Consider the following 23223-nt stretch of genomic DNA (forward strand, 5'->3'; position numbering starts at 1 on the left):
CAGACCACAAGAGTCTTGAATATATCAGATCCGCCAAACGACTTAACTCTAGGCAGGCTCGGTGGGCACTTTTTTCGGTCGATTAGATTTTTCCATTTCTTACCGTCCTGGTTCTAAAAACATCAAACCAGACGCCTTATCCCGTATTATTGACCAATCTGAACGCCCAGTATCTCCTGAGTCCATCGTTCCACAGAGGTGTGTGGTTTCAATGCTGACTTGGGAGATCGAATCGAAGGTCCGCACGGCCTTACATGGGGTAGTGCCTCCGCCCGGATGTCCACCGGGTAGATTATTCGTGCCAGAGAGGTTACGGTCCAACGTTATTCGGTGGGGTCATTGTTTCAAGGTGGCTTGTAATCCAGGATTAAGTCGTACCATTTCTCTTAATAAGCAACGGTTCTGGTGGCAATCTATTGCTCGTGACACTCGTAAATTTGTATTGCACAGTCTGTGCTCAGACTTGCTCAATCTATGATAGTTGTAAGAGTTCCACCCGACCCTCAGCGGGGCCCCTTCAGCCGTTGTCAGTTCCTTCGAGACCCTGGTCAGACATTGCGCTAGATTTCGTCACAGGCCTCCCTGCCTCCCAGGGTAACACGGTAGTTTTAACCGTGGTGGACAGGTTCTCGAAGGCTACTCATTTCATCCCTCTGCCCAAATTACCTTCTGCCAGAGAAAATCGGTTGCTGTCATTGACCACGTTTTTCGTATTCATGGCCTCCCGATGGACGTGGTCTCTGACAGGGGTCCCCAGTTTATATTCAAATTTTGGAGAGAGTTTTGTCGATTGTTGCGGGCAAGTGTTAGTCTTTCCTCGGGTTTCCATTCCCAGAGTAACGGTCAGACGGAGAGGGCCAACCAAGAGTTGGAACGAGGGTTGCGATGTTTGGCGTCACAGATTCTGTCCTCTTGGAGCCAGCATATCTCTTGGGTTGAGTACGCGCATAACTCATTACCAGTGTCGTCCACAGTCCTATCTCCATTTGAGTGTAGTTTAGGGTACCAGCCACCTATTTTTCCCAGTTTGGAATCCGAAGTCGTGGTCCCCTCTGCTCACGAATTCGTCCAGAGGTGCAGAGACATATGGAGAACAGCCAGGGTGACTCTTCCCCAGGTGAGGTTACGCACCAAGGCCCAGGCCGACTGCCACCGGTCGAAGCCTCCCATCTACATTGTTGGTCAAAAAGTGTGGCTTTCATCTACTGATATTCCTCTCCACTCTGTTTGTAGAAAATTAGCTCCCAAATTTACTGGCCCATTTACCGTCACCAAGATCCTTAGTCCGGTGACGGTCCGCCTTAAACTTCCTCCGGCGTACCGGAGAATTCATCCTGTGTTCCATGTTTCCAAAATTAAGCCCCTCATTCATTCTGCTATTCATCTGCCTACCCCAGTTCCCCCACCGCCGCGAATCGTAGATGGGGAACCAGCTTATTCGGTTAGTCCTATTCTGGACTCAAGGCAGAGAGGACGCGGATTCCAATACTTGGTGGACTGGGAAGGTTAGGGTCCGGAAGAGAGGAGTTGGGTTCCTGCCCAGGACATATTGGATCACTCACTTATCGATGACTACAATCGACAGGTAGGACCCTCTTAGAGCGTCAGGTGATGCTCCTAGGGGGTGGGGTAATGTCACTGTTTGCAGATCCGTTTGCTCATTCTGTGTCGCTGCTCTGATTGGCCATTAGATTAAGCTGCTGCTGACGAGCAATCAGATCAGCGACAGGTGCGTCTTGTTTCTTTCGGCCTACTTATAGTCCTGTGTTTGTCTTGTCTTGTGTCAGATCATTTGTTACTGTTCTCTGTCATTCTCGCTCCTTGCAGTGCCGTCTAGTCCAGTTTGTTGGGAGTTTCCTGCCATAGTGCTAGTGCTTGGATTTACGGTTTTCGAGTTGCCGTGTCGCCTTCGCTGTTTCCTGTTTCGGTTCCTGTCTTCGAGGTTATGCCCACTGCAGTCCCTGCGCTGCCAAGGAGTGACTGCCGACGAGAGACTAGTTCCTACCATCTGGCCTCTTTGCTCTCTTGAACATTCAAATAAAGACTTTGTTCATTCGCAACTGGATCCAGTGTTTGTTTGCCCTGACACTTGCATTATGGCACTGCTGAGTGCTTGGTGCCTGCTTTGGATTCTGGGATGTGTAGTTCAGAATCAGTGGGGCCTTACAAACACCTTTAGTGGAGGCCTTGTGCTTGTTAAAGGCCTTCTGTGTCAGGTCTAAGTCTGATATAGCTTAGCACATGTGTGGAGTAGGATGTTGTGGTGGACTGCTGTTGGACATACCGTGGTGTTTGCAGGATGAGGATTACCTTATCCATTGCTGCTCCTAGTGGTTGGTCTGAAACCTGTGTCTGTTGCCATGGTAATGGCTTTGTCCTCTGCTGGCTAATTTCTTTCTGCAGAAGGGCCTTGCATTATGGCAATGCTGAGTGCCTTCTGGTGCCTGCTTTGGATTCTGGGATGTGTTGTTCAGAATCAGTGGGGTCTTACAATCACCTTTAGTGAAGGCCTTGTGCTTGTTAAAGGCCTTCTGTGTCAGGTCACGCAGTTGTTAAATAGGCATTGTGCGGCAGGCCATAATGCCTAAATGGTGACTTAGAATAGGATGGTTTCGGCAGTTTCGGAGGAAATGCTCTTGAAGCTGGTGTCCTCCTCCATGCCAGGGTAATTGTGAGCTTTAAGCTCGTCAAAGTCTGTGATAGTAATCATAAGGAGCTTCATGACGGCCCTGTTCGATGGCTTGGGCAGTGATCAATCCGTGTTCAGACTCTGGGTCTTAGAATTCCTTTATGATGGCTTGTTTAAGCTGCTGGCAGTCCAATGGGATGTGTCCTGGCTGTCAAAACAGGAAGCATTGCACTTCCGGGCTAGAGGTGATCCAGAGCAGAATAGAGTCTATCTTGGTGTTTAACACTGGTCCAAAACTGCAGGAAAAAGTCAATCTCTCTTAAGTGAGCGTGGACATCATGTTCTCCTGCAAGTTCTGGTGTAAATGCAGGGATGTTTCTGGCCATTTGGTTGAGGTATCTGAGTTTTATTCCACATGCTGTTTCAGGGCTCGTCTGAATAAATCCCTTTCCTTCTGCCACTGCAGAGGTTTTCTGGAAGCTGACTTGTGAAATGTCAAACAGAAGGCTTTTTCTTCCCCCTTTGTATCTGTGTACAGGGTTGAGGGGATTTGAAATGTTGGCTGTGTGACGTGCAACAGGGTGCCCTTTATTTGAGTTCATGCACAGTCTGTAGGACTGTTTCAGTTCTCTCTGAACCATGTCAAGCTCTTCTTTAATGTTGCAGATTTGCTGAGCCAGGGTTTGGACTTCAGTTCCGTCTGCATGCAGCTTTGGTGTCACACTCATTAGAATATACATATGCTGTGTTTAACAATGACTTTGTGTGAAACAGTTCCCTTTTCAAGTCCTGTCTGATGGCTTTTTCCAGCTCCAGTGTCCAGCAGCTGTTATCGCCTCCTGAAGACTGGTGATTTCCTTTTGTTGCACCATTCTGTAAGGTTCTTTGCATCTGGTCTGTGCTTTCTCTCGTTGAGCAGATGTTAATTTCCTGTAGACTTGAAGTTCAGTTAATTTACCTCCTGTCTGAGGCCCTGTGAGGCTGTGGGCAAGGGTGAGGATGATGTTGGTCAGATACTGGTTCTTGTGGTTCCAGCAAACCCATTGTTTCATTACAATTTCACCATCAAGTTAGGCACATCAACCATAACTCCTTCAAAAACAGCCAGAAACCTTGGAGTTATGATTGAGGATCAGCTAAATTTCTCAGACCACATTTCTAAAACTGTCCAGTCTTGCAGATTTGCTTTATTCAACATTAAGAAGATCAGGCCCTTTCTTTTGCACATGCTGCACAACTCCTTGTTCAAGTTCTTGTTCTGTCTAGGCTGGCCTATTGCAATGCTCTCTAGGAAGGTCTTCCAGCCAGTTCTATCAAACCTTTACAATTAATCCAGAAAGCCACAGCAAGATTTAAAATTTTTAATGAGCCAGGTTTTTTCTCAATTTCTGTCACCGATGGAGTTTTGGTTTCTTGCTACTGTTGCTTTTGGCTTGATTAGTTGGGGACACTTAATAATAAATATATATATATATATATATATATATATATATATATATATATATATATACATATATATACATATATATATATATATATATACATATATATATACATATATATATATACATATATATATACATATATATATATACATATATATATACATATATATATATATATATATATATATATATATACACACATATATACACATACATATATATATATATATATATATATATATATATATATATATATATATATATATATATATATATATTTTTTTTTTTTTTTTTTTTTACATGTTCATGTACATGTTCAGTAACCCTTGCGTTACAACACACTTTTAGCCCAAAATTTTATTGTTCAAAGAAAAGGAAAAAACAGCAAGACCACAAGAGATTAACAAAATAAAAAAGCAAATAAGTTCTATTTCCTCTTTGTGGTCAGTCAATAGCTGCGTGTGGTGTCCACTTCTGATATATTTGTTTAGCGATTTTTCGTTTTTTCCATCTCTCTTTCACTGGTGGAACTTTGTATTGTGTGACGTAGTCCAGTGAAGGCGTGTTTAGGGTGGGTCTTACAGTTGTACGTGAGGATACTGGCATGACATGGCATGATTTCGGCCTCTATGCTCAAAGGTCCGATGATATTAGCTCTGTCCGGCTCACACTGGTCAGTGGAAAAGCGGCTAATGTGAATGGCATAAGACTGTACATTTGCGAGATGGATGTATGCACATCCTATCATTTTACAATTGCATATGGCATTAGAGTTTACATATAGTCCTGTTGTGTCTAATATCAATAGACCCAAGCAATTCACAGATATTGCCAGATAATCACTTTATTTCTACCATACTTTTAACAGACTTGCATTGTTTGTGATTCTGGCTGTCATCCTTGCATTGTCTTGAGTCTTTACTTTGCCAATTATAAACTATATATTGTCAGTAGCCTGGACAGCCCACAGTCATTATGCTACATCAGTATGCCCTCAACTGGATGTAAAATGCTCTGCAGTACATTTTGTCATTTTAGGATGTTAAGTTCTACTTCTGTAGTTATTTTTGTGAAAGTAAATCAAAAGTAATACAGGAGTAATGTAACGCATTACAATTCTGAAACAGTAATATTGTAAGGTACGGAATCACTTTTAAATGACAGTAACAAGTAATCTATAAGGTATTGCAGTTTGGAAGTAACTTGCACAACACTGCTTATAATTTATGAAATATATACGTTTTTAAAGTATGCCGAAGTGTACGTCTATTGCACAAAGGATTATATAAATGTGTCTACATTCAATCCAAGTAACAATGTAGCACACATTAACGTTATTTTATTTAAACTGATTAAATGGTTTACCCTTTAGGTCTTCAACAGGCAATCAGCAATTCTTAAATCAAGGCATATGTGTGCCCAACTCAGATGCTGTACTACTTACTTATCATAGAAAGACTATGACTAGAGACTAAAGACTATGGCAGCGTCAATTTTATTTTAATGCCTTTAGGATTTTTTTTTTTTTCTTAAGATATTTGATATTTCTTTATAAAGCTCTGCAAGGTCTTACCCTAAGTGGGTTCTCATTCAGATATGGTGGCTCTCCCTCCACCATTTCAATTGCCATGATACCCAAGGACCAGATGTCTACTTTTGGGCCATAGGCTTTCCGGGTTACGACTTCTGGTGCCATCCAGTAGGGTGTGCCCACCATGGTGCTACGCTTGTTCTGCTCAGGTGTGATCTGAGCACAGAACCCAAAATCCGCTTTAGAAAGAGAGAGAAGATTAAGATTTTGATCTTTTATGGATAACAGTACATTTCTTAAGAAAATCTGAATTTTAATAAAAGTAATACAAATAAAATAAAAGGCAGTTTAATTTTTGTTTAACTTACTCAGTTTCACTGAACCATCCATGCCAAGCAGAATGTTATCACTCTTGATATCTCTATGAATCACCTGATTAGAATGGAGGAAATCCAGAGCCTGTAGACACTGTGAAGTCACATTCAAAAAGAGTCAAGTCAGATCAGATCTTCATAGCAATGCAGTCTGTGGGTATACATTAGGGGTGTATCAATATTCCAATGCCATTGTAAATTTTGGTACAAAAAGTATGACTATATGAATTGTGGGTATTAAAAAAAGATTTGTGACATATTAAGATTAGAGATCTCCCTATCAGGTTTTTTTTTTTTTTTTTGCCCCCTATCTGATCCAAATTTCAAGTTTGTGCTGATAACAAATCACGATCCAATAATTAATGGACATAATGTCAGGGTCGTCGCCAGAAAATCTACAATGCCCCCGCATTTTATTTTCATATGGGGGCACATTTTTTTATGATCTCAGAAACAGACATTCACCAAAACAATAACAACTTGATTATAAATTAAACAGATCAAGTTATTTAATAAAACAGATCACCAAGACAAGGTAGTTCAACGAAAAACAGCTCACAAAAAAACAATCTAATAAAAAAGTTCTGTAATTATCTCGCCTATTGTGAACAAGAAAGTGTGTTGTTCAGTATATTTGCCTTTAATAAATGCAAAATAAAGACAAAATAACTAGACTGCCCAGAAAACCCATCACAAAATTGTGGACTACCCTGTATACAGTGTTGAATTATTCAACCTTTCTCAAACTATGCACCTGCCGAGTGATTCCGGGCCTTTCAGAACTATGTTGTGGAAGATGCAACCAGTAGAAAAAAAATGGCTGGTGGATCTCAACACAACTTTCAGGGATTTTATTTTCATTTTCAACACAAATTTATAAAATAAAGCAACTTAAAAACAAACAAACAAAAAAACTTACAATAAATGAAACATACAATAAAGATACGTGACTACAATTGCCCCTGTCTAACTCACAAAGGTCTATGGGCTGCTGTATTTATTCAACCTTAGAATCCTACTTACTATTACCTAAGTCTCTTTAAGACAAGTCATGTCACTCGGCGGCCATCTTTGAAATGCCTCTCAAGCATCCAAGTGCAACTCCTATCTCTTTGAATGGGAAACATCAAATTCTTCAAAACTGTTCACTAAGTTTAGGATTAAATTTCATACTTGAAATCACCAAAGTTTCTGACAACAACTGTGTCATAAATGTTGTTAAAACTTTAGCTCAAGTAGCATTATAAAAAGCTTATTTCTCAGGTTAGATGAGCCAGTGCACTTGCACAGTCCTAAGAACACGTCTCAGAGCACTGACTGTTTCTATAACAACCAGGACTTCTAACAGCAGCTGCAGTGAAGCGCTAACTTTAACAATTAGCGATTGCCTCTTTTATTCAGAAGGTGGGGCTTTCTGCAATTGAGCACCCATATTGAACATTGCATTTATCCACATTCAAACTATACCAGTGACATGTATTGGGTATTCCATGTATTGGGTAGTCTTGGCTACTACACTGGAGGTTTAATAGTTTCTGCTCTTGCAATGGCAAAACTTGGAAAGATTAATGGCAAGCCCAGCTGCTCTGATATGATTAATATCCAACTCGAAATCGATGTAGATGTTCCTCAACACTTTAAAGGGGACTGCTATTTGGCAATTAGCTTGCTCGCATCAGTGGGCAACATTACCAATACCTGAGTGCCTGGCTCAAGGTTCCTTGCTCAAGTTCTCTGATCATACAAAGTCCTCTGCCAATTCTGTGCTTCCGCCATATTCTCCTGGGCCAATGTACTCATGCTTTCCAGCTTATTTTACATCTGAACCGTATAGTCAAGAATATTAGTAGAACTTACCTTACATTGTTCCCCATTCAATTGGGCCTTTCAAAATCATCAGTGGCCCCCATACCTCTTGTCAGTATAATTATTCAAAAGGATAAAATCAAGCCCTGGGGAACTACCCTGTAGGCAAAAAGTGGAAATGGAATCCACTGATCCCAATCATCACATTTGGATGTCAGAAACTTAAGCAGAATTTGTTTCAAAGTGTTGAAATGTTGCACCTCTCTTTATGTCATTGCACTGGCTTCTGGTTGTGGCTCGCATCAAGTTCAAGACATTGATGCTTGTATATAGAACCGCCACAGGCTCAGCACCTACCTACTTCCACTCACTATTACAAATCTACATCCCCTCCAGAAGTCTGAGATCCTGTAGTGAGCGACGTCTCGTGGTACCATCACAGAGAGGATCAAAATCACTTTCCAGAACATTCTCGTTCCTGGCTTGTGGGATGACCTTCCCACCCCTATCCGGAATGCTGAATCCCGGAAACTTTTTAAGTGACATCTGAAAACTCATCACTTTCGATGCTACTTTCCTTCATCCTAAAAAAAATCCTTTCTCTTAATTTATTCCTTAACTTTCTAGCTTGCACTTATTTGAACATTGCCTGAAACTTACAAGTTACAAGCACTTCCTGTGTCTGTTTGCCTCTTTAAGAATAATCACTTTATGTGTTACCCAATTGTAAGTCCCTTTGGATAAAAGCATCTGCAAAATGACAAATGTAAATGTAAATAAGGGGATGGTCTTTATTCCTTTTTTACCCAAAAGTCTATACGTCTGCTTCAGCAGTTCCAATATAAAGTTAGGGCCTTGATCTGTAACTATAACTTTAGGAAACCCTACTCTAGAGAACAATTGTAGGAGGGAGTAAGCTATCACTCTAATCTGTAATTACCAACATATAGCGGTTCACTGAATAAATCCTTTCTAACGGCCCAACAATATCCATACCCAACTGCTCAAAAGGCACCCCAATAACAGGGAGAGGCTCATGTGGGGCTCTAGGAGGAAGCTTTAAAGAGGTCTGTTGACACTGCTGGCAAGTTTTATAAAACATTGCTATGTCTTTTCTCATAACTGGCCAGCAAAAATTACGTATTATCCAAGCTGTTATCTTATGTTGTCAACTTATCTTATTTGGGCCCCATTGGTTTGTGGTCATGTTGATGCGTAACCATTTGCAGGTTTTGTTTTTTTTATCTTTTTGTGCTGTTTTTGGTTGATGTTAATAAAGTGACTTCTCCCATTGTAATTAGGATATGTCCCCAAAACCTTCAAACTAGCTATCATCAAAAAAACTCAACTTGACCCCAAAGAACTAGTTAATTGTAGACCGATCTCGAATCTCCCTTTTCTGTCCAAGATACTAGAAAAGGTAGTATCCTCACAATTATATTCCTTCTTGGAGAAAAATGGTATCTGTGAGGAATTCCAGTCAGGATTTAGACCGTATCATAGTACTGAAACTACTCTCCTTAGAGTTACAAATGACCTGCTCTTATCATCTGATCATGGTTGTATCTCTCTATTAGTGCTATTGTATCTTAGTGCTGCGTTTGACACTATTGACCACAACATTCTTTTGCATAGGCTAGAAAACTTTGTTTCCATTAATGGAAGTGCATTAGCATGGTTTAAATTGTACGTATATGACTGCCATCAATTCGTAGCAGTGAATGAAGTGGTATCATATCGATCACAAGTGCAATATGGAGTACCTCAAGGCTCAGTACTGAGGCCGATACTCTTCAAGCTTTACATGTTACCCTTGGGACATATTATCAGGAAACACTGTGTTAGCTTTCACGGTTATGCTGAATATACTCAGCTCTATATTTCTTCGCGGCACGGCGAAACATACCAATTTACTTACAGAATTTACTGTTACATTCTGAAAAACAGAGGTGTTAATTATAGCACCTAAAAACTCTGCATGTAATAACCTAGAATGCTGTCTAAGACTTGATGGCTGCTCTGTCAATTCTTCGTCATCAGTTAGGAACCTAGGTGTGCTATTTGATAGCAATATTTCCTTAGAAAGCCACATTGAAAACTGCATTTTTCAATATCAAAAATATATCTAAATTGCGACCTATGCTCTCAGTGTCAAATGCAGAAATGTTAATCCATGCGTTCATGACCTCAAGGTTAGATTATTGTAATGCTTTATTGGGTGGTTGTTCTGCACACTTAATAAACAAACTACAGCTAGTCCAAAATGCAGCAGCTAGAGTTCTTACTAGAACCAGGAAGTATGGCCATATTAACCCGGTTCTGTCAATACCGCACTGGCTACTTATTAAACATTGTATAGATTTTAAAATCTTGCTTATTACTTATAAAGCCCTGAATGGTTTAGCACCTCAGTATATGAATGACCTCTTTTTACTTTATAGTCCTCCACGTGCGCTACGTTCTCAAAACTCTGGAAATTTGATAATACCTAGAATATCAAAATCAACTGTGGGCAGCAGATCCTTTTCCTATTTAGCGCCTAAACTCTGGAATAACCTACCTAACATTCTTAGAGAGGCAGACACACTCTTGCAGTTTAAATCTAGATTAAAGACCTATCAGTTTAACCTGGCTTACATATAACACACTAATACGCTTCTAATATCCAAATCTGTTAAAGGATTTTTAGGCTGCATTAATTAGGTAAACCAGAACCGGGAACACTTCCCATAACACCCAATGTACTTGTCACATCATTAAAAGAATGGCATCTATGATAACATTAGTCTCTTTCATTTTTATTCTGAGATCACTGTAGCCACCCAGATCCAGTCCATATCCAGACCAGACGTGGATGATGTAAATCATGCTATACCCAAATTGCATACTGTAATTTTAATAAAACTACAGACTACTCTTTTGGATACTTGACATTGGCTGTTGTATTTGAATAATTAATGACCTAGGTCTTTTCAAGGTTTTGGGGATGTTTTTAGTAGTCATTTATGAATTTAGACATTTTGTGTACTGTCACAGTTCATGAATTTGCCGTCTCTCTCTTGTTAATGTTTGTGTTGATGTGTGTGTGTGTGTGTGTGTGTGTGGTTGGAGCCGCTGATCACTGGGCTGATCAGCACCCCAGTCATGATTGATCAGCACGCCAGCTGCAGATGATCAGCGCTGACTATTTAGTCTCTCTGTTTTCACCTTGTCTTTTGTCAGATTGTTGTTTGGATGTTCCTGTCTGCTCCCGCCCTGACCAGTTACTGTTGCTCCCTGTTCGTTTGTCCTGCACGTCCACCTTCATGTCTTCAGTATCTCTCAGATTATTACTGCTGTCAACTTCCAGATCTTTGTCATCTTCACTCACCCCACGGGATCTTCACGTCTGGACTGGGCTGTACTACAGCGTCCCTGTGTCGCCAAGGAGCCAACAACTTTCTATGGTTGAGTACGCACATAACTCGTTACCAGTGTTATCCACGGGCCTCTCTCTGTCTTTGTGTAGTCTAGGGTACCAGCAACCAATTTTTCGTAGTCTGGATTCCGATGTCGCGGTCCCCTCCGCTCACACCTTCGACCAGAGGGGATACCGCACATGGACCAGAGTACTTGAGACTCTGCTCCAGGTGGGAGCGCGCACTAAGGCTAAGGCTGATCGCCACCAGTCAAAGCCTCCCGTATACGTCGTGGGTCAAAGGGTGTGGCTTTCTACCAAGAATATTCCGCTCCGTGTCTAATGAGTTAGCTCCCAAATTCATTGGCCCATTTACTGTCACCAAGATCATTAGCTCGGTGACAGTCCGCCTCAAACTTCCTCCTTCGTACAGGAGAATTCACCCCACCTTTAATGTCTCCAAATTGAAACCTGTTTTTTTTTTACTTAATCCGCCGGCCCTGGTTCCCCCACCGCGGCGACTCGTAGACGGGGAACCTATGTATTCGGTTAATTATATTCTGGACTTGAGATGGAGGGGACGCGGATTTCCGTACCTGGTGGACTGGGAAGGTTACAGTCCGGAGGAGAGAAGTTGGGTTCCTGCTAGAGACATTCTGGATCACTCCCTTATTGATGATTACAATCAACAGGTAGGTTCCGCTGGGAGTGCCAGGAGGCGCTCTTAGGGGGAGGGGTACTGCCACGGTTCATGAATTTGCCGTCTCTCTCTTGTCTGTGTTTGTGTTGGTGTGTGTGTGGGTGGAGCCGCTGATCACTGGGCTGATCAGCACCCCAGCCATTATTGATCAGTACGCAAGCTGCAGATGATCAGCGCTGACTATTTAGTCCCTCTGTTTCTACCTTGTATTTTTGTCAGATTGTTGTTTGGATGTTCCTATCTGTTCCCGCCTGACCAGTTACTGTTGCTGCCTGTTCATTTGTCCTGCACGTCCACCTTCACGTCTTCAGTATCTCTTGGATTATTACCGTGGTCAACTTCCGGATCTCTGTTGTCTTCACTCACCTCACAGGATCTTCACGTCTGGACTGGGCTGTATTACAGTGTCCCTGTGTCACTAAGTGTTTGCTTACCTGGACATTGTTTCATCTCATCATCACCATCTCTGGTCCTGCATTTACTCATAAACTCACTTTTACTTGCTAGTGTGTTATTAGCTTCCTATTAAGTTACTGTTGTAGAGATTAGTGGATGCTCATTGTGTCAGAATGCCAGTCTGCCAGTCAAATATGAAAACGTAACCCATTGCAACACATTATGGCAGATACTCTGTCATATGCGAAGTCTCAGATACTCTCATGGCAGATAAAATTAAACAGAAAATAAATAAATCATGTTAGGACCACTTCCCACGTATCGACAAGGACACTTAACGTTCAGTAGATTTGTAATCTTGTCTGGGAGCATCCTAGGCTTTTTTGTGCCTGAGATCTGCTTCACTCCCCTCTGCAAGACAGGACGTGACGCTGTGATCATCGGAGACTCCATCGCCCGACATGTCCGTGCTACGTTAGCCGAAGGTAAAGTGCACACTCATTGTTTCCCTCGTGCTCGTGTTCTCGATGTTTCTGTGAAGATACCGGCGATCATGAAGGCCGACGAGAGCCCCAGGGCAGTCGTGCTTCATGCCAGCGTTAACGACACCACGCTGCAGCAGACGGAGACGCTGAAGAGGAACTTCAGGAGCCTGATTGAGACTGTTCACAGCACGACACTCTGCGGCGACGATCGTGTCAGGACCACTGCCCACGTATCGACGAGGACACGAAAGGTTTAGTAGACTTATTGCTTTAAATTAATGGTTGTTGTCATGGTGTAGAGAACAGAAACTGCTATTTGTTAATAACTGGAATCTTTTCTGGGAGCGTCCTAGGCTTTTTCGCGCTGATGGCCTGCACCCCAACAGAGTCGGAGCTGAGCTCCTCTCTGACAACATCTCCAGGACACTTCGCTCCATGTGACTAGTAAGACAATTCTCAAATAACTATTATGATGACTTTTGTTCCACCCGCTTAAATGATAAAAGTACTTGCGCTGTACAATCTATTAAGACTGTGTCTGTTCCCCGAATAGTGAGGTCAAAATATAAATTTAATGTAGGATCTAGAAAAAATCGTATCGTGATTAAACCAGAAACATGTAAATTAAATGAACAAAAACAATTTTTACAGTTTGGGCTCATAAATATTAGATCACTCACACCCAAAGCAGTTGTTGTAAATGAAATGATCACAGATAATAGTTTTGATGTACTCTGCTTGACTAAAACCTGGCTAAAACCAAATGATTATTTTGGTCTAAATGAGTCTACTCCACCAAACTATTGTTATAAGCTTGAGCCCCGTCAGACTGGCCGTGGCGGAGGTGTTGCAACAATATATAGTGATATTCTCAATGTTACCCAGAAAACAGGATACAGGTTTAACTCATTCGAAATACTTCTACTTGATGTTACACTGTCAGACATACAAAAGAAATCTAATGTATCTCTTGCTCTGGCTACTGTGTATAGACCACCAGTCCCGTATACAGAATTCTTAAAATAATTTGCAGATTTCCTCCCAAACCTTCTGGTTACAGTTGATAATGTCAGGGTTTGGGGCTAATCACCTGCCTTTTGGGGTTGTGAATGTTTGTTTGGATGGTTTGACAGCTCACTGCGTCTACCTGTTTGATTTGGGTTTTCCCCGCCCTCCCTGTTTCTCCGTTGTTAACCTTAATTGTTCACCACCTGTTCTCAATGCTCTTCTAATTTTTTCCCTTTATAATTCCCTGTGTTTCTCTGTTTGTGGCCAGACTGTTGTAACTCTTACCAATAGCTCGAGCTGGTCTGTGTACTCACCTTGTCTTGTCTTGTCTTGTCTTGTCTTCAGGCTCCAGTGTCTTTTGCTGTTTTGCTCTGCCTCTTGTTCTCACGAATGCAGTACTCCAAGAAGATTCCAGCGCTCATGTCTCTGGTATTCGGCTGTCGAACGAGCTAAGCTGTGGAACGATACTCATCTGCCTTGTCTCATTTGCTTTCAATAAAGCTCAGTGTAACCCGCAACTTATTCCAGCCCGTTTCTCCTGACAGAACAGTCTGGCCAATTATGGATTCAGCGGGATCTGATCCACTTCGCTCGGCTCTCATACAGCAGGGAGTTTGATTGGGTCAGCATGCCATCCAGCTCAACACCATTGCGCAGGATGTGGACGCTCTTAATGCCCGAGTCTTCGAACTCCTCACACGGTTGGATAGCCTTCAGCGAGAGGTGACGAGCCACACTGATGTTGTCAAGTGTCCAGAGGTCACTCCTTTCATGTCCACAGATGTTGTCAAGTGTCCAGAGGTCACTCCTGTCATGTCCACAGATGTTGTCAAGTGTCCAGAGATCACTCCTGTCATGTCCAAAGATGTTGTCAATTTTCCAGAGATCACTCCTGTCATGTCCACAGATGTTGTCAAGTGTCCAGAGATCACTCCTGTCATGTCCACAGATGTTGTCAAGTGTCCAGAAGATTTTGTCAAGTGTCCAGAGATCTCTCCTGTCTTGTCCACAGATGTTGTCAAGTGTCCAGAGATCACTCCTGTCATGTCCACAGATGTTGTCAAGTGTCCAGAGATTCCTCCAGTCATGTCCACAGATGTTGTCAAGTATCCAGCGATCACACCTTCAGAAGTTGCCCCTACCTACTTTGTCTGTTTGGCCATAGAGATTGTTCCTGTTTTGTCAAGTTCTCAAGTGTTGTTCCTGCCGGTCACATATGGGCCATGTAAAGTGTTCCTGCCTGTCCTGTCAGACCTACAGAGGTCATTCCTGCCAGTTGGGTCAAGGCCGTAGACGGTGTTCCTGCCTGTCAAGTTATGGTCATGTAAAATGTTCCTGTTGGTCCGGTTATGTCCTGAGGTCGTCTTTGCCAGTTGGGTCATGGCCGTGGAGATGTGCTCCTGTTTGCCTTGTCAAGCCCGTGGAGGTTGTTCCTGCTAGAGATTGTGACCACGAGATCATACCAGACCAGCTGTCTGCTGCTTCTGACAAGTCCCTCGGAGGATGCTCCTGCTAGTTGTCAGCCATCTGAAGGGGCTATCTTGTCTGTTTTTTCCTGTCCTTAAAGGTGTTTCTGTTTGTCTTGTCAAACTCACAGAGGTAGGCCCCTTCCTGGAGCGTCAGGTGACACAGTGGCTAAATTTACAAATTACCAGATGCCACCTGATTCAAATATTCCATCAACGTTTAAGAGTAATGACTTTATGAATTTCTTCACTGATAAAATAGAAAACATTAGAAATACAATAGCGAATGTAGATCCTACAGCGTCTAACACTTCAGTTTCATCCATCGCACCCAAAGATAAACTGCAGTGCTTTACTATAGGACAGGAAGAGATAAATAAACTTATCATTGTATCTAAACCAACAACATGTTTATTAGATCCTGTTCCCACTAAATTACTGAAAGAGTTGTTACTGAATATTATTAACTCGTCGTTATCTTTAGGTCACTTCCCAAAACCATTCAAGCTGGCGGTTATTAAGCTTCTTATTAAGAAACCAAAACTAGATCCTAGTGAACTGGCAAATTATAGGCCTATTTCAAATCTTCACTTATGTCTAAAATTTTAGAAAAAGTTGTGTCTGCTCAATTGAGCTCCTTACTGCAAAAAAAATTATCTGTATGAAGAATTACAGTCATGTTTCAGGCCCCACCATAGCACAGAAACTGCACTTGTTAAAATTAAAATGACCTGTTTCTTGCATCAGATCAAGGCTGCATCTCATTGCTAGTTTTACTTGATCTTAGTGCTGTGTTCGACACCATAGATCATGACATACTCATAGATCGATTACAAAACTATACAGGTATTCAAGGGCCGGCTCTACGATGGTTTAGATCCTACCTGTTCGATCGCTACCATTTTGTTTATTTAAATGGGGAGTCATCTCATTTATCACCAGTAAAATATGGAGTGCCACAAGGATCCGTCCTAGGTCCCCTTCTATTTTCAATATACATGTTGCCCCTTGGTAATATTATTAGAAAATACGGGATTAGTTTTTACTGTTATGCTGATGATACTGAACTATATTAGATTACATCACAAAACACTGGACTTTTGGTAGTACCTAGGATAGCAAAGTCCACTAAAGGAGGTAGAGCTTTTTCACATTTGGCTCCCAAACACTGGAATAGCCTTCCTGATAATATTCGGGGTTCAGACACACTCTCTCTGTTTAAATCTAGATTAAAAACACATCTCTTTCACCAAGCATTCAAATAATGCATCTCATAATGTTGGACTCCAGTTATATCTGATCAAATGTGCGTTATTATTCTTTAGCTTTGGTTAAACTTACTAAATTTACTTGGTTGGAACAGCAGCTATGTTAATAATGTCTCTATTTGTTTCTCCCATGGAGAAACAATATTTACTTCCCGTGGTATAGGATTTAACCAAGCTCCAGTCTGTATCCAGAACACCTGAGAAGAAATTATGGCAACCCATCAGAGAACCTCACCATACAGAACTACCAATTTTTGCAAGTGTGATTGCATTATATAATAAACAACACGTGATAGGTAAAGATTGATAGCCTGAATAGATAGTAATAGTAATAGATTGATAGTAAGTCGCTTTGGATAAAAGCGTCTGCTAAATGCATAAATTAAATTTTATTTATTTATAATAATTGCTTTTAATAGTGTTCATCATCTGTTTGATTACGTCTTTAATTGATTTTCTGTACATTTTCTGGGCCGGCAGGATTTTCTGGGCCGGCAGGAATTGTGGGTGGGGGGAGTGCATGTACAGTTCTCTCTCCACCTTCAATACCATGACTTAGGTGCCCTTGAGCAAGGCATCGAACCCCCAACTGCTCCCCGGGCGCCGCAGCATAAATGGCTGCCCACTGCTCCGGGTGTGTGCTCACAGTGTGTGTGTGTGTTCACTGCTCTGTGTGTGTGCATTTCGGATGGGTTAAATGCAGAGCACAAATTCTGAGTATGGGTCACTGTACTTGGCTGAATGTCACTTCACTTTCACTTTCATTTCTGTCATATGCACATAAACTGACCACTGATAAGCTACTACTAAATATTGTAGATACTTAATTCTCTGTCAAGTTTAAAGTAAACAAATAAACTTGAAATGAATTGAATATTTAGTTTTATTGAAAAAGCTTAAGTTTATTTGTATTGAAATACATTTTTAATGTATGCTGTCTCTGATAGAGCATATGGGTATAGTATGATTCTGTATTTTTAGCTATATGGAATCAAGAATATTTTTATTTTGGTATCACCATTGCCCTATGCATGGAGGTGAAGGACCAAGTTTGTTCAAGTTTTTGATGTAATATTTTTATTTTAGCTTTAGTAAGGGATAATGTGCATGTACATGTACATGTACATGTATATGTTGAAATTAATTTTGATGTCTTCCGTTGTAAGTGTTTTTAGTCACAAGATGGCAGAGTGACTCATTAAGCATATAAGTAGTACCAGTCAAGATAATTCGTAGTACCCAGATGAGCGGTGTGTTTTTCAATTTGGCGGTTGTTATCTGGGAATAACATACCACTAGATGGAACGATTGACCATTTAGAATCAAATATTCCACAGAGCTGTGTAATAAATTATAATTAAATTATTGTACCGAATCAAACCAAATCATGACATGAGAGTATTATTACACCCCTAATATACAATATACATTACACTCTGCATATACTATATGTTGTGCAATTTGTGTGTGTTACCTCTCTGCACACTGCAGCAATCTGTCCCTCATCCATGCAGGTCTCGGTTACCACATCAGTAAGTGAACCACCTGCCAAATATTCCATCACCACCCACAACTCATCTCCTACTAGATAACTGAGACAGAAAGATGAAAACAATTCATATTACAGGCATCAGCCTGACCACTAAAGGGAAAGATGATAGTAAAATATGGTATCTATATAGGTAATTTTCAGTATGTCAGGTTGAGGAAAAAAAAGTTTAATGCTTTGATAAATATTTTATATATATATATATATATATATATATATATATATATATATATATATATATATATATATATATATATATATATATTAATCTAAAAAGATGTACAAATGAGAATACTGCAAGCAGAAACATTTAATCTAATTGAGAAAACATTACAGTGCAAAGTTTAACAAAACATTTGTTAAAATTTTTTATATATGTGCTATTATATAAACATTTTTGCTAACACACAAAAAAAAAATCTACTAATTAAGCATTTTAATGATTAATGTTTTGTATTTACTGCCTTTTGCCTCCAAATATAGATTTATATAATTGTTAGTTCATTTTCTTTCCACCATTAAATTGAGTATTAACATTCTGTATGAAAATGCTTTTATTATCACATTTATTATACATTAAAATTTGTTATGTTCATGAATAAGGCCAAATACCATATTCAAACACACACACACACACACACACTGGTATACATTGCATTTAATCAGTTAATACATATTAAGACTGAATATTGTACCTATCCAAGTAGTTGACTATATTGGGGTTTTTGTTTTCCCTCATCACAAGGATCTCATTAATAATGAGCTCTTTCTTTGGCTGCTGCTGCAGATTCATCTGTTTGATTGCCACCTGAACAACGTAAAAGGAAAAGTGGTCAGCAAAGGGAAGGAGGCCAATATTGCAAATATGGATGCATTCATAAAACTGAAACAATCTGGTTAACCTCTTGTCCTGTGGCAATGTCTATAGCTGTGTATACTGTCCCAGATGCCCTAAAAACAAAGCAAAGAAGCAGGTGAAAACTTGTAAATTGTAGTATAAATTGTAGTGACACATACATTAATCAATTACCAATAGGGGCAGCACTGGATTATATAATTTTTCAGAATTTAATTTAGCAATTATAATTTTTTAATGCTCTCAGACCACCTCATATGTACATGTGTATATGAATATTTGACATGCCCTGTGGTGAAACAAGCTAAATTTTCTAAAACTACTTTAAACAACATTTTTATAAATTAGCTTTAATAAAATCATATCGTCTGAAAGAATACATTTGTCAAAGTCAAAGTCAAAGTCATTTGTAAAAACACATTTGTGTTTTTACAAATGTATTTGTCGCACCACAATAGCATTTAAATTTAACAAGGCAATCAATCAGTCAAAAAATAAATAAAAAATGGGTGCTGATGGCTGAGCACCCACAAAAATTTGTGAGCATGCAGCCACAGAACATAAAACATACATAAAATTGTCACCCTTTATATTAGGTGGCTTTAACTACTTAACATTAAATACATAAATGACTATAGATTTAAGGTGTAACTTTATTTTTTCTGGGAAATTCCCACATTTGAGGGAACAAGTTTGTCAAGTATGGTCAAGGACTAGAAGTAAAGATTTGGGTTACGGTTAGGGATAAGTTAACAGTGTACCTACACATGTTACTTATAATGCACATGTACACTATTAATAAGTAAATAGTATAAAATGTTAAATTACATAGCAGTTAAATCCACCTAATATAGGACCTATTTTTTCTTATACTTATACATACATATAGGAGTAATTGTTACATACGACCCGAATTCCGGAAAAGTTGGGACGTTTTTTAAATTTTAATAAAATGAAAACTAAAAGACTTTCAAATCACATGAGCCAATATTTTATCCACAATAGAACATAGATAACATAGCAAATGTTTAAACTGAGAAAGTTTACAATTTTATGCACAAAATGAGCTCATTTCAATTTTGATCTCTGCTACAGGTCTCAAAATAGTTGGGACGGGGCATGTTTACCATGGTGTAGCATCTCCTTTTCTTTTCAAAACAGTTTGAAGACGTCTGGGCATTGAGGCTATGAGTTGCTGGAGTTTTGCTGTTGGAATTTGGTCCCATTCTTGCCTTATATAGATTTCCAGCTGCTGAAGAGTTCGTGGTCGTCTTTGACGTATTTTTCGTTTAATGATGCGCCAAATGTTCTCTATAGGTGAAAGATCTGGACTGCAGGCAGGCCAGGTTAGCACCCGGACTCTTCTACGACAAAGCCATGCTGTTGTTATAGCTGCAGTATGTGGTTTTGCATTGTCCTGCTGAAATAAACAAGGCCTTCCCTGAAATAGACGTTGTTTGGAGGGAAGCATATGTTGCTCTAAAACCTTTATATACTTTTCAGCATTCACAGAGCCTTCCAAAACATGCAAGCTGCCCATACCGTATGCACTTATGCACCCCCATACCATCAGAGATGCTGGCTTTTGAACTGAACGCTGATAACATGCTGGAAGGTCTCCTTCCTCTTTAGCCCGGAGGACACTGCGTCCGTGATTTCCAACAAGAATGTCAAATATGGACTCGTCTGACCATAAAACACTATTCCACTTTGAAATAGTCCATTTTAAATGAGCCTTGGCCCACAGGACGCGATGGCGCTTCTGGACCATGTTCACATATGGCTTCCTTTTTGCATGATAGAGCTTTAGTTGGCATCTGCTGATGGCACGGCGGATTGTGTTTACCGACAGTGGTTTCTGAAAGTATTCCTGGGCCCATTTAGTAATGTCATTGACACAATCATGCCGATGAGTGATGCAGTGGCGTCTGAGAGCCCGAAGACCATGGGCATCCAATAAAGGTCTCCGGCCTTGTCCCTTACGCACAGAGATTTCTCCAGTTTCTCTGAATCTTTTGATGATGTTATGCACTGTAAATGATGAGATTTGCAAAGCCTTTGCAATTTGACATTGAGGAACATTGTTTTTAAAGTTTTCCACAAATTTTTTACGCAGTCTTTCACAGATTGGAGAGCCTCTGCCCATCTTTACTTCTGAGAGACTCTGCTTCTCTAAGACAAAGCTTTTATAGCTAATCATGTTACAGACCTGATATCAATTAACTTAATTAATCACTAGATGTTCTCCCAGCTGAATCTTTTCAAAACTGCTTGTTTTTTTAGCCATTTGTTGCCCCCGTGCCAACTTTTTTGAGACCTGTAGCAGGCATTAAATTTTAAATGAGCTAATTAAGTGGATAAAAGTGTAAAATTTCTCAGTTTAAACATTTGCTACGTTATATCTATGTTCTATTGTGAATAAAATATTGGCTCATGTGATTTGAAATTCCTTTAGTTTTCATTTTATTAAAATTTAAAAAAACTTCCCAACTTTTCCGGAATTCGGGTTGTAAAAGGATCTACTATACTGCCTGATAAATGAAGCTGTGTATCACCTTTGGAAAGTATTACTTGGTCATGTCAATCCCTGAACACAGACCCTCTTACTTTCCTATTATTATCAAGGTGCATGGTTAATAGAAAAGGGGTACAACTGAATCAGGTGAATTTAGGTTAAATCAATATGAAAACACCACTGGATTGAACCTGGAGCATTATTTTCTGCTAAGGATACAGGGACTGCCAGGAAACTGACAAGAATATGCACAGGTCTGAAATCATTTATGTAGCAGCACAAAGGTAATAAAGACATAAAACATTATTTAATTTCCTTAAAGGGGCCATGAACTACCTTTTTTTAAAAAATATATTTTTTTACTGTTCTCTGTGGTCCACTTATAATGTTAAAAAAATACATAAAAAACATCTTAATTAAGAAATAATATGATATTTTCTGTCCTTTATTCCTCCCCCCATTGCGACATTGCTGCTGAATCTAATATAGGCTAATCTGCACAGCATCATATTTTAGTTTTACTTTCTGAAAATCCTGAGTCAAATTGTGGCTTGTTTGTAAACGAATCCACAGCTAAAACAAGTGAACATAGACCAAATTCTTACTGAAGCGATCTTAAACTTCAAGGCAAAGCCAAGTCACTTTTATTTATATAGTGCTTTTAACAATACAGATTGTGTCAAAGCACTTTACAGTATTAAAAGGAAAAGAGTGTGTTAATAATGCAAAATGAAAATAGTAAACACTAAATTTTCAGTTAAAGGCAGTTAATCATTGAATTCAGTGATGTCATCATCCAGCTCAGTTCAGTTGAAATAGTATCTGTGCAATGAAGTCAACGATATCATTGGATATTAAGTGTCCCCAACTAAGCAAGCTAGATGTGACAGCAAAGTCACATTGTGCAGAGAACTCTTCTGGTTCCTGTGGTCTTGTCCCGGTGGCCGTCTAGGAGACAAGCACTGGGGATCTGTTTCTTAGGCTCATCTAGTTATCCTGGTCTCTGCTGACATTCAGGGCTGTCAAGGTCATCTCTAGGTGCTGATCCACCATCGGGGCTGGATACTGACTGGATCAGGGTTACTGCAGTGACCATCTGATCTGGATACAGACTGGATCTGTTGGCTACCGTGACCTCAGAATAAGAAAGAATCAGACTAATATTAGCATAGATGCCATTCTTCTAACGATGAAGCAAGTACATATCGTGTTCCCATCTCTGGTTGTCCTAATACTTTAATGTATTTGAATATTAGAAATGCGTTAGTGTGCTATGTGTAAGCCATGTTAAAGAGATGGTTCTTTAATCTAGATTTAAACTGTCAGAGTGTGTCTGCCTCCCGAACAGTGTTAGGTAGGAAAAACAATCTGCCACCTTCAGTTGAAATTCTGGGTATTATCAAATTGACAGAGTTTAGAGAACACCGCAGAGGTGGAGGACTATAATGCAATAAGAACTCGTTCAAATACTGAGGTGAGAATTCTAGCTGCTGCATTTTGAACAAGCTGGAGTTTGTTTAAGCAATGCAGAACAACCACCCAATAAAGCATTACAATAATGTAACTTTGAGGTCGCATTAATGAACGCATTAATTAACTTTTTTGCATTTGACATTGAGAGCATAGGTTGTAATTTACATACATATTAATTTCACTTATTCCATTCAAAAAGTTAAACTTGTAAATTATATCAATTCATTACACACAGACTTATAAATCTCAAATGTTTTTTCTTTCTTTAAATGTTGATGATTATAACTGACAACTAAGGAAAAAAACAAATTCAGCATCTCAGAAA

General features: G+C 39.9%; 1 protein-coding gene across 3 annotated transcripts in view; it reads right to left on the bottom strand.

The window, feature by feature from the left end:
• The window catches only part of LOC132133182 (serine/threonine-protein kinase PAK 3), a 352144-nt gene that overhangs the window by 57406 nt on the left and 271515 nt on the right, over positions 1-23223 (bottom strand). For all 3 annotated transcript variants that reach the window (XM_059545952.1, XM_059545943.1, XM_059545934.1), the window contains 5 exons: positions 18957-19005; positions 18750-18862; positions 17980-18097; positions 5974-6073; positions 5648-5844 (listed from right to left, as the gene is read on the bottom strand). In XM_059545952.1, the coding sequence (XP_059401935.1) occupies positions 5648-5844; positions 5974-6073; positions 17980-18097; positions 18750-18862; positions 18957-19005 (577 nt within the window). The remainder of the gene's footprint in view (positions 1-5647; positions 5845-5973; positions 6074-17979; positions 18098-18749; positions 18863-18956; positions 19006-23223) is intronic.

The sequence above is a fragment of the Carassius carassius genome, chromosome 4 (genome assembly GCF_963082965.1).
Source record: "Carassius carassius chromosome 4, fCarCar2.1, whole genome shotgun sequence".
Taxonomy (NCBI): domain Eukaryota; kingdom Metazoa; phylum Chordata; class Actinopteri; order Cypriniformes; family Cyprinidae; genus Carassius; species Carassius carassius.